Here is a 14,038-nt window from a genome sequence, read left to right as displayed (position 1 = left end):
TGCACACAGAGATGGGTGGTGCACCTGTACAATTACCTCTCCTGTGATTATAGACAAGTGTCCTTTTCTGAAAGTCCAATTGTTGCTTTTGTTCAAATATCCATAAAGTAATTGAAGTGTGATTTGTGTTTACCCGTCACATTGCAAAATAGTTTTAATGGGTGCTTTAGGATCTGTCTTATAGAAAGAGTATGACCAGGCTACCTTGACACAAAGTGTTTAGTGCTTCCCTGTTGTAGAGCTGTGTGCTGCTGTGACAACCTGCACCATCAAGCTGATAGATTTATCAATAATCGTGTATCAGTTTAATATACTTGTCAGTGAGATGTTGTCACAGCTTTTTGTTGGTTTGTGTATACTCCAGACTCCAGCGAAAAACTCAAGTGCTGTCAGTTTTAGTTGTATAATGTGGTCTAAAACTGTAGTTTATGGCAACAGTTTGCAAGAGTTTCTTTTTGCAAAGCTCCCTCACTGAGGTTAAAACTCCAATTCTTTTGCAATTTCCTGTTTTCTAACACACTTGAGCTTGAGAAATGTGGTAAAGATTTTTTCTGATAAATAAATAAAAGATCCTGATAGCATTTAAATACTAAAAGAAAAGTATTATAATTGTATGTATTAGCTTTTAGTTATACAACAAATTATAATGTTCTGGCAATCTTAGGCAAGTTGTGCCGTCTTTGTTAGCCAACAGAATTTGTCTTGCATAGAAAGCAGCCTGACACCGTAGTTGGTGGTGTCATCAGACCTGCTGATTGTGCACCCAGCTCTATTCATGGCTTTGCCACGTACATTACATTTGAAAGGAATTATAATGCATTATTATATTGCTGGAAATCAGGCAATCAAACAGAATTTTGGGTTGCTGATATAACTATGTTACAAGAGTGTTTTTATCTGATGAGTGGTTTTACAACGTGTTTTTTAAAATTGTAAGTCATTTATCTGTGATAGATTATTGTTGCGCACTGGAAACTAGGGAAAGCATTGTTTTACCTTACTGTCAGAATCACTTTACAAAGCAGGTCTTTGAAAGCAAAGAGAGAGTGCTAAAAACACATTGCTGATTTTTATATTTAATCTCTTCCTTTGAAGACCTACCTTGTAAAGTCTGATTTATACAGTCATGTTGGCTTTGTTTTGTTCAGGCACAAACATGTACATTGTTACAAAACTAAGGTCCTAGCTTTCATGTCACAGGTACACTGGACAAAGTAAGAAAGAGAAGAACAGATAAATGAGGGTAGTTGCGGTGTAATTTATTTCTTCCTTTGATACTGTTACTTAACGTTGCTGTGTGACTAGACTTCCCACTGAAGTCATTAGAGGATTATGTTTTCACAGTTCCTTTCCCTGGCCCTTAAGAAGGCCATAAGCAGCAATTATTTTTTTTTCCTGTTGCGTGAAGGTGTCCTGTGGTAACAGTTAAATAAATATTCCCCTTTTCCCTTGCATGGCTCGGTTTGTTAATGGTTTCAAAAATAAGTTGTGGGGAAATTAATTTGGTGTTTTGTTGCATGTGTTCATTTCTTCTACTGAAGCCTTGGAAATTTAGAGACATCCTCACAGCTAAGCTTTACATTTTGATTTAATAAGTTTTAAGTACTTTATAAGGTTTGCAACATGATACGTATCATATTGACTGGAATATGGAGTTGTTCTTTAGCTGCTGCTGCAGTACAGGGGAAGAGGTGTCCTCTTTTCTTGGGTTCCATTCTGCTTACAAGAAATCACCACTGATTTCTAGGTATTGCTTGGTCCATAGAGCTCTAATGCTCTTTGGAACCTGTACTGGCTTGTGTTTGATTTCCAGCAAACAGAAATAGCAGTGTCAAGTGTGATGTGAACTCTCCTTAAACTAATAAATTCAGTCATTCCTAATTTTTTCTGCCATAGTGTCACTTAACTGCAGTGTCACTTGAGTGCTCGGGGTGCTTGATGAATTATTTGAATTCATATTTGCCCTAAATATGTGAACAAGCCTTCCTAACACTCCAGTTTTTTATTTTCTATGCTTGAGAAAATGATACTAGTGAACTGAGATATGTGATATATAAATATCACTGGTGATTGACATAGACACCGGAAGGAGAAAGGAAGAGAAAATATTCCTGAAAAATACTTATGATACCAAACTAGTGTTTGGTATGTAAGTGAAGAAAGTGTCCTGGCATACTTGTTTGAAACTCTGACAAGGGCTAGTTTGGAATACTGTTACACTGATTTATTTTGACCACTAAATGCCGTTTGTATATCAATAATAAATATTTTCCACATATTTTCTATTTAGGCCCACCTGTCTAAATTTTATGGGAAAAAAAGGATGTAAAATCCTATGTCTATGTTCCTTAGTAGAAAGCTAGTATTTTTCTTTCTGAGATGGGCACTGAATGTCTAACACATGCATTCTTTGTTTTTTATTTAAGAGTTATTAGCTTTTAAGTTTTATGCTCTTCAAACCATAGCATGAAAATTGGTTTATGGTAAATCTACAAAGTTAAATTTTACTAAACCAATCGAACTTCAAGAATGCAAAAATTATGCCAACTGACTTGAAAAGCATGGCTTTGCATACAGATTTTGGAAGTGGAATCTGAATGCCTAATACACCTTTTCTGTATGAAAGTGTTACTTCCTGTAATATCAATTTATGCTGTGTACATTTAAATCTGTTTGCTGTTTTGACCTGTTTGCAGTTTTAAAATATTCATTCATTCTCTTTGCACTCCTTTGTTACTCTGTGACCATCTGCCCCTTTGTATTTCTGTAACGCCTCTTGTGCACTGCATGTTTGATGTATTTAGATACTGTACAAATGGATGAGAATGATGATTTGGGAGATCTTTTGGTTTACATCTAGTCATTTCTGAAGGTGAGTATTTCCTGGTGATCCATGTCAGTTTTGGCTGCTGAAGGTGACATTCTTAAAAAATAGAGTTCATATTTTTAATAGCAGATGTGTAAATTGATAGAAATAATGTGTGTGTGGAATCTGCGTGTGGCAAATATTCTAATTTCTGCATGGAAGCTGACTGTGGAGATTTTTTTTCTAAATATTCCCTTGAATAACAAGGATGGAGAGAATTCATAGGCTTGAGGTAATTCAGCTTTTTCAAAATACTCTATTTTTTACTCTGTGTTAGACATTAGCATTATTCACATTATTCTCAAAGTGAATTCTCGGTTGAATAGCTATTGGAGTTTGCAGGAATCTACAGGAAAAGGTATTCTAGAAAAAGACTCCAGGTTAGGTTTTAGAAATGGCTCCAGATCCAGCTCAGGCTCTAGTTCCATCTCAGAAATTACAGAATCAGCTTTAAAAAAGATGCCAGAAATGGTTCCAGCTCCAGCAATGACCTGTACAAATTGTCCTAGACCCAGCTCTAGAGATGGTCTCCAGAAACGGGCTCTATATTCAGCTCTAGGAGGGGACTGTGAGAGAAACACCTCTACAGCAGCTCTAGCAGCTACTAGCAGCCTCTAGGCTACTAGCAGCCTCTGCTGTGGGAAGGGTCTTCAGAACATGGTCTAAATACATCTCCAATAAATGGCTGGGCCATTGAACCTAGAATCCAGCTCTGGAAAAGACTTCAAGAAGTGGCCCTAGTCCCATTTCAGGAAAGTGAGACTACAGGCTCTTCAGGAAGGACAGGCAGGGGAGACAAGGAAGGCGTGTTGCCCTCTATGTCGATGACCAGCTAGAGTGCGTGGAGCTCCTCTCTGCCTCAGGATGGATGAGGAGCCAACTGAGAGCTCAGGATTAAAGACAGGGCAGGGACAGGTGATATTACAGTGGGGGTCTGCTTCAGGCAACCCGACCTGGAAGACTGAACAGATGAGGCCCTCTATAGACAGATAGGAGCAGCCTCACATTCACAAGCCCTGGTCCTCGTGGACGGGGGGGACTTCAACCATTGCAGTTCTGTTGGAGGGACAACACAGCAGGGCATAAGCAGTCCAGGAGGTTGCATCTCCAAGAGATGTAGGAGCCAACGAGGAGAGGTACTGTGCTGGACCTTCTTGTCACCAACAGGGAGGGCAGGGACTTGGGGAATGAGGAACTACCCACTGTAGGAGAAGATCCGATTCTAGACCATCTAAGGAACCTCAAGGTGCACAGGTCCATGGTACCTGATGATATTCACCCACAGGTCCTGAGGGAACTGGCGGATGAGTTGCTAAGTCGCAGTCCGGTGAAGTTCCCCGTGACTGGAAAAGGGGAAATACAACCCTCATTTTTAAACCGGGAAAAAGGGAAGATCCAGGGAACTACAGACCTGTCTCACCTCTGTGCTCAGCAAGATCATGGAGCAGATACTCCTGGAAACCATGCTAAGGCACGTGGAAAATAAGGAGGTGATTGGTGACAGCCAACATGGCTTCAGTAAGGGCAAATCATGCCTAACAAATTTGGTCACCTTCTACAGTGGTGTTACAGCATTGGTGGATAAGGGAAGAGCAACTGATGTCATCTATCTGGAGTTGTGCAAAGCATTCAACACTGTCCTGCACAAAGACGTCTTTGGCTCTAAATTGGAGACATGGATTTGACAGATGGACCACTTGGTAGATAAGGAACTGGCTGGTCACACTCAAAGAGTCGCGGTCAGCGGCTCAATGTCCAAGTGGTGACCAGTGACGAGTGGTGTTCCTCAGGGGTCAGTACTGGGACCAGTGCTGTTTAACACCTTTGTTGTCAACATGGACAGTGGGATTGAGTGCACCCTCAGCAAGTTTGCCAATGAGACCAAGCTGTGTGGTGTGGTCAACACGCTGGAGGGAAGGGATGCCATCCAGAGGGACCTGGACAGGCTTGAGAGGTGGGCCCTTATGACCTCATGAAATTCAACAAGACTAAGTGCAAGCTCCTGCATGTGGGTTAGGGCAATCCCAGGCACAAGTACAGGCTGGGCTGGAGGGTGGATTGAGAGCAGGTGTTGGTTGATGAGAAGCTCAACATGAGCCAGCAAGGTGTCCTTACAGCCCAGAAACCCAACTGCATCCTGGGCTGCATCAAAAGAAGTGTGGCCAGCTTGGTCATGGGAGGTGATTCTCCCCCTTTACTCTGGGGAGGCCAGGGAGACATTATAGTGGCCTTCCTGTATCTAAAGGGAGCCTACAAGAAAGCTGGAGAGGGACTTTTTACAATGGCATGTAGTGATAGGATGAGGGGTAATGGCTTCAAACTGGAAGATGAGAGATTTAGATCAGATCTCAGGAAGAAATTTTTCACTGAGGGTTGTGAGACACTGGAACAGGTTGCCCAGAGAAGCTGTGGATACCCCATCTCTGGAAGTGTACAAGGCCAGGCTGGATGGGGCTTCAAGAAACCTGGTCTAGTGTCCGTGCCCATGGCAGGGGGGTTGGAACTGGATGATCTTTAATGTCCCTTCCAATTCTAACCATTCTATGGTTCTATGAAAGAGCTCTAAAATTGGCCTAAGAACTATTTCTGGAAAGTGTTCTAGAAATGGCTCTAGAGCCGACAATAAATGTGGCTCTAGGAGAGGACTCTAGTGATTGCTCTTGGTCCAACTTCAGCAGAGGGCTCTGAAGAAGACTGTAGCTCTGGCCTGAGAACAGAATTGACAAATCCTCCCTAAACATATTGGAAAAAACTGGTATCTGGAGATGTGTTTGGAAGTGTGGTTCAAAACTTGTGTGTATATTGGTAATTTCTTTCAGCACAGTGAATTTCTTAGGAATCTAGCTGGATGCCTGGAACTCTCAGCCGACCTTTCACAATTAGACTGCATTTTTAAATTCTTTCAATAATTGGAAATACAGAGCAAAATGCTTGCAACTCTGGAAAGCTGCCATAGATATAATCAGATATCTTTGCATCTTCATTCCCTTGGGCTGGTCTGCATTTTGCTCATTCACATTACAAATTCAAAGCTGTATGTGGCTCTGAATAATTGTTTTAGCTTCTAGAAATCACAGAGTGATCATGACATGATCAAACTCTGTTTTGATTGCTATGTCTTTTGAGGCAGCAGCAGGGAGTGGGTTCAGTCTGTAAGAACACCTTGATTTCCTTTGTTATTCCTCTGGTTATGACACAAGGATTAGGCCGTGCATCCTTGAGACAACTTCACACTTGATGGAATGGCACAGAAATTGCCACTGAGGAGCTGCCCAGCAATTCCAGTTCTGTGAGGGGTGGTGAACTGCTTCAGGAGCCTGCTTTTATGTGGAGCTTGGGTTACACACACTGTGTATGATAGGCATAAACTGGACCTGTGTTTTCCGAAGTCATGAAATACTAGGCACAGAAATTGGGAGCTGAGGACAGGCTTCCTCCAAATACTCCAGAATAAAAGACCAGAGCATATCATGACTATTGGTGAAAAAGCTGAAATTGTTAAGTTAGAAATAATAAAGTTAAGGTCGTTAGAAAGTTAACAAAGAAAGCTAAACTGTAAAAAAAAGTAAGGGAGTTGAGATACTCATCCACCCTGAAAGTACCTTTAAAGGTGTGTTGAAAGTAAAATAAATATATCAGTAATTCAGCATGCATTAAACTGTTTTACTATGAACAGAGAAAATAATAAATTACAAAACTTCATAACTTATTTATTAAGAGGCATGGCTTTTAATGATGTATGATAGTCTATTCCTCAAGATAGTCCTTATCATTAGGGGATGGTTTCTGCTGATGGCATTTTCTGCTCGAGGCATTAGTATTTCTTTGGGTAGCCATGGGAACAAATAAGACCTTTCAAACACACTTTAATAAATCTCTGTAAGTTGAATTTATTGCCTTGCTAAAGGACACCAAAGCATAAGCTTTGACATGTCCTTACATACATCCTCCTACATTCAAGTCTTGCAGGTTACTAAGAGAATGTTAATTTTTTTCATTTCTTTCCCACAGTATTATGTGCAATGTATGTACATAATGATTCTAAAAGCTGAGTACGTACTCATCCATGCTAATCTTACAGCAATATCTGTCAATTAATGTCATATAAAATATGCTGGCACAGATAAGCTTATACACCTAAGAACTGTTGTCTATGGTGTATTTGGAAAAAATTGTAGAAAGAGACATGGAATAACGATGCACCAAGTAGAAAACGGCAGTGAACTGTCATCCATAGTCTTCCAGCAAAAGGGAAATGAACTGGTTTTGACAGTGTTTCTTTTCACAGCAGAGGGAAGGCTTACTGAAAAAAAAAAAAAAGTTATGGATAAAAATTTAACTCCCTCACATAGATAAACAGAATATATATTCAAAAAAGAGGAAAGAGACTTCAGCTCTAGATCTCAGCAGGTTATGAGCTGAAGTAGGTTCTTTTGATTGCTGTTTGGCAGGTAAAAATAAAACTCAAACACAAATAAAAAGGAAATATTATCCTTGATTGATAAATAGAATATACTAACAATAAATAATCAGCAAACATTTTTAGCTATGTGCAGCAGTAACTCCAACCAACCGCTTTAGGCAGAGACTACTGAAATCAATGGGAGTAGTTCAGTACTCTTGAATAAGAGCTTGAAGGGAACTGATTTTATTTCAGTCCTGTTTGAACTTATCTTCTTAGGGATTGGTCCAGTGAGATGTTTGCTGATGAGCTCCTGGCAGGTAACAAACCACATCAGTTTCAAAAACTGTGATGACAGTGCACATCAAGATGGTTGGGTGAATACACTCTGGGGTATGGTCCTGCCCTCAGTAATGCCAGTTCTTCCACTAAGAAATCCTGTGTGTCCTGAGCCAAACAGGTCTCTAGGCAGGACAGAATGAGCGCATCTTAATATGTAGATACAATAACAGTCTGAAATATCAGATCTCAGTTTTGTTGCTCTATTAAATTGTTCCTATCTTGCTGTTCCCACAGATGATCCCATTGCATTCATGTGCACTGTGGCACAATAATGCTATACAGGCCCTTTGCTATGCAGAGCTGGTGCTGGAGCCGTTGAATATATATTTTGTCAATTGCTAATGAACTGTATAGAAATAACTGTGGGTTGTTAATACCAGTTTGCATTTCCCCATCAAGAACCCAATGCTCCTTCCTCAAGGAAAATTCCTCTAGAATTTTCTTGTGCTGCAGAAATAATTATACAGTGTTCAGTCTATGCATTTTTATTATTTCTAAAAGAAGGGGTATCAATGATGTATACAAATCTCCAGTAATTAAAGATGTGATGTTACTTAGCCTTTTTTATGTCTCTCTACATCTGTTGCACATTACACCCAGCTGTGAGCTGTTGTCCATGCTTATCCGCACAGTTTAAGCATTTGAGTTTCTCTGACTTGATTCTGCTAATCTGTTGGTTGGTATGGTTACCACTGTGTGAAACCTCTTCTCTGAGTCTGGTGGCCAACACTGTGGTCCTGTGAGTACATTTTTGTTGTTATGTGACTGTTCTCTGTGAATAAACGAGAGTCTGGGGTGTCTGGGTGACAGTTCTACATATAGCATTAGCATAACACTTTCCACGTACCAGACCCTGTGTGGAGTAAGTTGCACACTGCAGTAGATGAATTCTTTCTCTCTCTGCATTGCAGTGTCATAGAAGGGCAGTAATATGGCCAACAAAGAATTAGTGTCCTGGTTTATGCTTAGATATTGAAGGCAACTGTTTATTTCCTATCATCAGTACCTGGTGATGCACAGGAGATAAGGCAACACTTGTGTTGCTGCACAAGCCCCCTTATGAAAAGTGTCTAGCCTTTAGCTTGGGAGAACATTCACCTGATAGGAGGCCAGTGTAGGTGCCTCCTTAGTTATTATGTCCATGAATTACAGACGGAAGGGAGAGTGTACCAAATACATTGAAGCAAAGTATCGTATTAGGATTTTTGGTTAATATGACCAACCTGGCATCAAATTAAGATGTGAGAACTAAGGAGCTGTAATTGAGTGCCAGTAGGTACTCCCTGCTGCCACCTCCACCCTGTTGCAGTGAACCATTCCCAGCTGATGCATAACAGCAGGAATTATTTCACTCTGGTGAGGAAAGGAAAACCTGGTGTGAAAATGATTGCCCCACACTATCAAACCATGAACTCAAAGCCTGCATTTTATATGCTTCTGCCTCAACAACCATTAATGATGATGGTGGTCTGCCTAAACAGAGAACTGAGATCATCTTTCTGCAAGGAAACAAGGAATTTTTGGGCAATGGAAATAAAACTTGCATTTTATATGGTAGCTTAGTTATCACTAAAAATAGGTGAGATTATGTAGATGAGTCTCCATATAATGCTTTATTTTGCAAGTATCCTGCTGCAGGTGCAATTGATTGAGTTACATTAGGGCTGCAATTTGAAGCTTTGCTCAGTTTACAGGATACCGTTACACGCTGCAATTTTTAGTCATAGTTAACTAGATCAAAATTAAGCTGACTAGGGCTGGGTCATCTGATCTGTTTGCATTTGCGGTGAAATCAGAAACTGAATTGCTTCCATCTAGGTAGGAATAGACTGTTTTGAAGAAAAGACATTTTTGAAGGCAAACAGGTAATTATACAAGGTGGTGTCATACAAGTTCTGCAGGTCTGCATTATGAAGTTATTCAGAAGTAGAGATTTGCAAAAAAGCTATTTCTAGCCCTGCTAGCCTAAAGTCTTAATTTTGAAGCATATTATCCTTTAAAATATGAGACAGTAGTGAGCTTTTTTAGTTGTTGAAACTAGGACAAAAACATGTTCATTGAGTCCTATCCTTTATGAAAACTACTTAAATCTGTTTTATTTTTAAACTGAAATTTTACAGGCAACAAGCCTGATTTTCATTTCACATCTGCTGGTGTCAAATCAGAGTAGCTCCTCAGGATTTTTCAGTTTGCAACTTGGGTGGAGACTGATTTAAATCATATTTTAGTGGAGAAACCTGTATGAATGTTAGCATAGTCACAACAGCCCTTTGAATACAATTTTTGTCAGTTTAGTCAATGAACAACATCCCCCTTCCTGCCCCCAATTACACATTTTTCAAATGCCAGATCCAGGTCATTTTATCAAACCAGAATGAAATTCGTATTTGCAAGTTAGCTCTTAGCACAGGCATTTGTGAAACCAAATATTTACCGAGCCTAAGTCCACTTACCACAGTTAATGTGCCGCTTCCTAAGCCTGTCAACTTCATAGCCTTCTAGACTGGGTTGATGACCATCAGGGAGGCTGGTTCAGGCCATTAGTCTAACCATGTCAGTACTTATGCTGCCTGCATAGCCAAAAGCTCTTTCTTTCTGCCCTGGACCCACCTATGCTCTCCGTAGCCATGAAATGCTGCACAAGCAGCTGCCTTATTCCTCCTTCCAGGAGATCAGCTAATGTCTATATATCTTTGTCTAAATATTCAAATATCTTGTTGTCTAAATGTCCTTGTTGGAAGCTTCGAAGAGTCAACATCTCTCCCTCTTCTCACCCCCATCCTCTTTTTCAAATAACTTCTTGTTTCTTGGAAAAAAATGCTTTTGTTCTGCTAACAGGAAACTCATTACATTCCAATTCCGTTTAATTCCACTTTTTTGTTCATGGTATTTCAGTAAAAGGAATACGTACATATATGTGTCTGAGGGATGTCACTTCATTGTGACTATGATAGAAAAAAATACTGTAGAGCCGGACTCCTCCCTCCCCTAAAGAAAATGCAGTCTTCTCAGGTGTTAGACTTCCTTACCAACAGTCGGGTTTTAAGAACAAAAGTAAAACTTCTAAATGTCATGGAAATTAAGCACCGTGGCATCTCCCCCTACTGATAAATTGCAGCAGCATTTAACAAGACAATGTCTGACTTCTGTGCTGTATTAAAGGGAAAGGTCATAGTTAGCTACGTATATAAAAAATGTGTTTAATTCTCTGCGTGCAGCCATTTTAATGTAAAGTCAAAGTTAAAAGGTGGTTCAGTCATGGGTGAAGTGCTGTTGAAAGTATTAGCCTTGCCAACTGTTTCAGTTTTAAATGATTTCTTTTGCTTCACTCCATGTAATAACAGCAGCTTTCATTTTACTTTACCCACACAGATCACATATCCTTCACCCTAATGAAAAACACCCGAAGGTCTTAACTGAACAAAACATGAATACTTAGTAAAAGCTAGCAAGGCTTGGTACTTCTGATTTCATACTGTGCTGTGATAGCTCTTTTTTCAAAGCTACTGCCTATGGAGTGAGAATCAGGAGTACGTTGTCTCAATCAGATGTGAAAGATGGTCTCTTTGATACTCTCGGAGAGAAGCTGAAACCCCAGCATTCCATAAAACAATTTCTTAGAGGCTTGTGACATCTTTTGCCAAAACAATGAAATCTTTTTGTTTTGTTTTAAAAAGCAATTATCCCTCAGAGAGATCCATTGAGCTCTTTCTCTTTCATGAACATTTTTCTGAAGAGATGGCCTTTTGAAGGACCTCGTCCTTGGATGCTAGGTGAAGGGTAGCAAATGCAAAGCAAGCACTGGCATTCTTCAGCTTCATTACGGTGCCGTCAGATGGAACAGGATGATCTCCACATGCCAAACTGAATTGTTGTTGAATTAAGTCCCCAACTGTAAAAAGTGTAGTGCCTGCCTCTTAGCCTTTGCAGCAGAAAGCTTTTTAGCTTCTGCAACATAACATTAAAAAACACAAAATCTGTATGGTGGCATGTAAAGAACTTAAGTCTTAAATTTACTAATGTCAAAGCAGAAATTTAGTATTTAAAAGATGTGTTTGAAGACTGCAAATAAAACAATAAAGATAAAAATAAAAAAACCTGGAGAGATTATATCTTTGCAATTCCAAAAAAGTAATGTCTATCACTGAACTGAAATGCTATGTTAAGCAATTATGATACTTTTTATTATTCTGCTATATTTTGTTAGCAGGGCAACATCATATTGATAATTGTGTTCACCGTGTTAAAATATTTTCCAAGTCTTACACTAATTTCCTAGTATTTTTCCACTTGTAAAAGGATATTATTGAGTGCTAATAAATTTCTCCTTGAGAGTGTACTAATTAGGGAATATTTTCAAATGAAAGTTCACAATAAATAAAGGGGTTGAAAATTCATAGTAAATGAAATTGCTGTAGCCATTTTTTATGTTTAATTTCAGCTCTATTGTAAGATTAGCAGGTTAGTTAGAACAAGCTTAATTTTAAATACTGAATCAGTACATAGTTGCAATACAGTTCAAAGATACTTGCCTACCCCCAATCGTATATATTGATATTCAGATAAATCAGAAAAGGTTTGGTCCTTCTAGTGAAGGGAGGTACGTATTTGGAGCTGTGTATCACACCAGACATTGTAATAATGTCAGCATATAAAATGTCATGGTGCAAGAATTTACTTGATAATTGTGTTGAGCCATGTATCATGAAGGAAATCATAGGTTCATGGAGTAATTCAAGTCGGTAGAGACCTCAGTAGGCCATTTTATCCAATCTCCTTCTCAAAGAGCACGACTTTATTATTTTAATTATCATTCCATGATAATTTAGGGATTGACCGAAATCACAAAGCTTAACTAGACAGACAGTCAAATACATTGGCTTCAGACTGGGGCAATGAGACAGCGGATTCAGTTTCTATAAAAGGATGCATTTGTGGCAGGATTTCTAGTTTCTGTTACAGAGAGCAAAGGGGCAAAACATCCAGATCTGAAGCAGCACAGGTGTCTGTGCATGATGTAGTCGAGAGAGCTTATTAGTGGAATTTTGTGAACTGTACACTGAAATAAGTATGTTTGGGCCAATAAACTGTGGTTGGAAGACAAAGGATTTTAGAACGGGCTGCCAGAATTTCCTTTTCACTGAAACTTATAGTCACCTCTGAAGTTATTTTGTTACTGCAAGTCAATCAAGTCAATTTCTCTTTGTACTCATTAGATAAAACTGTTTTTAAAATCTGTATAGAAGAGCACTGCCTAAGGTGGGGGAGGGGGGAAGGTGGGAGGAAGAGACTCTTCCAATATGGGAAAAGTCAAGAATACTGTTTAATTTTCAATTAAATCATAAAAGCTCTGAAAGTTTTGATGTAATATGTTAGGGATTTGCCATGACTTCTCTGCACCACTGTCTTGTTTTCAAAGAAGCTCTCAAGTGTTTGGTGTAGTTTGTTCTGTTTATTTTCTATGTTAGTATGTTACTCTGCGATGTCAAGACCTACGTCAAAATGCCTGGGAGTTTGACAATCAGTATTTTTTTCTGCTTTATCTGAATTTGATAGAGAATTTTCCAAGGAAAGAGAAAAAGCCAAGGCCCGAGGGGACTTTCAGAAACTACGTGAAAAACAGCAGCTTGAAGAAGATCTGAAGGGATATTTAGACTGGATTACACAGGCAGAAGACATTGACCCTGAGAATGATGAAGAGGTTGATGAAGAAGGCAAGCGGAACAGTATGTGTTCTTTACTCTGTACTACTTCTTTGTGGGACAGTTTGACTGCTTTTAAGGGTGTTACACTGGGGTGAATGCAGCCTATCTGATGTCGTTTTCTGATTTCCAGTTTGCAAAAGTGTTTGTTAGCAGAGCAATTATGTCCGTTAATATATTGATACTAAGTCATGGAAGGTAATTCAGAGGCTTACAACAAAATTCTGCTCTGAGCTGTCCATGTACAAATCATTGTCTGTGCTCAATCACTACTGAGACTTAAAAACTTTGCTTTATTTGTGTTCTGTAAAAAGTTAGTGCATGCAAGCTACGTGCCACTAAGCCTCATCGTAAGTCCTTAGTCAAGAAGAGTATCTGTTTCCCTGTAGGTGCATGCAATAGAAATAATAATAATAATAATTATAGAAAAAGATTCAAACATATGGCTAAAATTAGAGTCTAGAAATAACCTTGTGCTAATAGCGAGGATTTTTTTGAGTTTTGAAGTAAGGAAATGGTATTCTGGATCTTTCTTTCTGATATTCAAGAAAACTATCTAAAATCTTTTTTACTAGGTGGATTAACAGAGTCTGAAATAAATGAAATCTTGTGGGATTTTTGTTTGACGCTATAATATAATTTGTTCGACACTAAGAAATGTAATTACCACTTACAATGTATTTATTCAGCAGTAACGTACAGTGTATTATGGGAAAGGTAATCTAT

At 39.1% G+C, this 14,038-nt stretch overlaps 1 protein-coding gene across 1 annotated transcript in view; it reads left to right on the top strand.

Annotated features, from left to right (window-relative positions):
- CACNA1D (calcium voltage-gated channel subunit alpha1 D) overlaps positions 1-14,038 on the top strand; it is a 195,429-nt gene that overhangs the window by 88,308 nt on the left and 93,083 nt on the right. The window contains exon 9 of the mRNA XM_074151414.1: positions 13,167-13,336. Coding sequence (XP_074007515.1) covers positions 13,167-13,336 — 170 coding nt within the window. The remainder of the gene's footprint in view (positions 1-13,166; positions 13,337-14,038) is intronic.

Source organism: Numenius arquata, chromosome 8, assembly GCF_964106895.1.
Source record: "Numenius arquata chromosome 8, bNumArq3.hap1.1, whole genome shotgun sequence".
Taxonomy (NCBI): domain Eukaryota; kingdom Metazoa; phylum Chordata; class Aves; order Charadriiformes; family Scolopacidae; genus Numenius; species Numenius arquata.
Note: the sequence above shows the minus strand (reverse complement) of the source record. Positions and strands in the feature narration are given on the sequence as shown.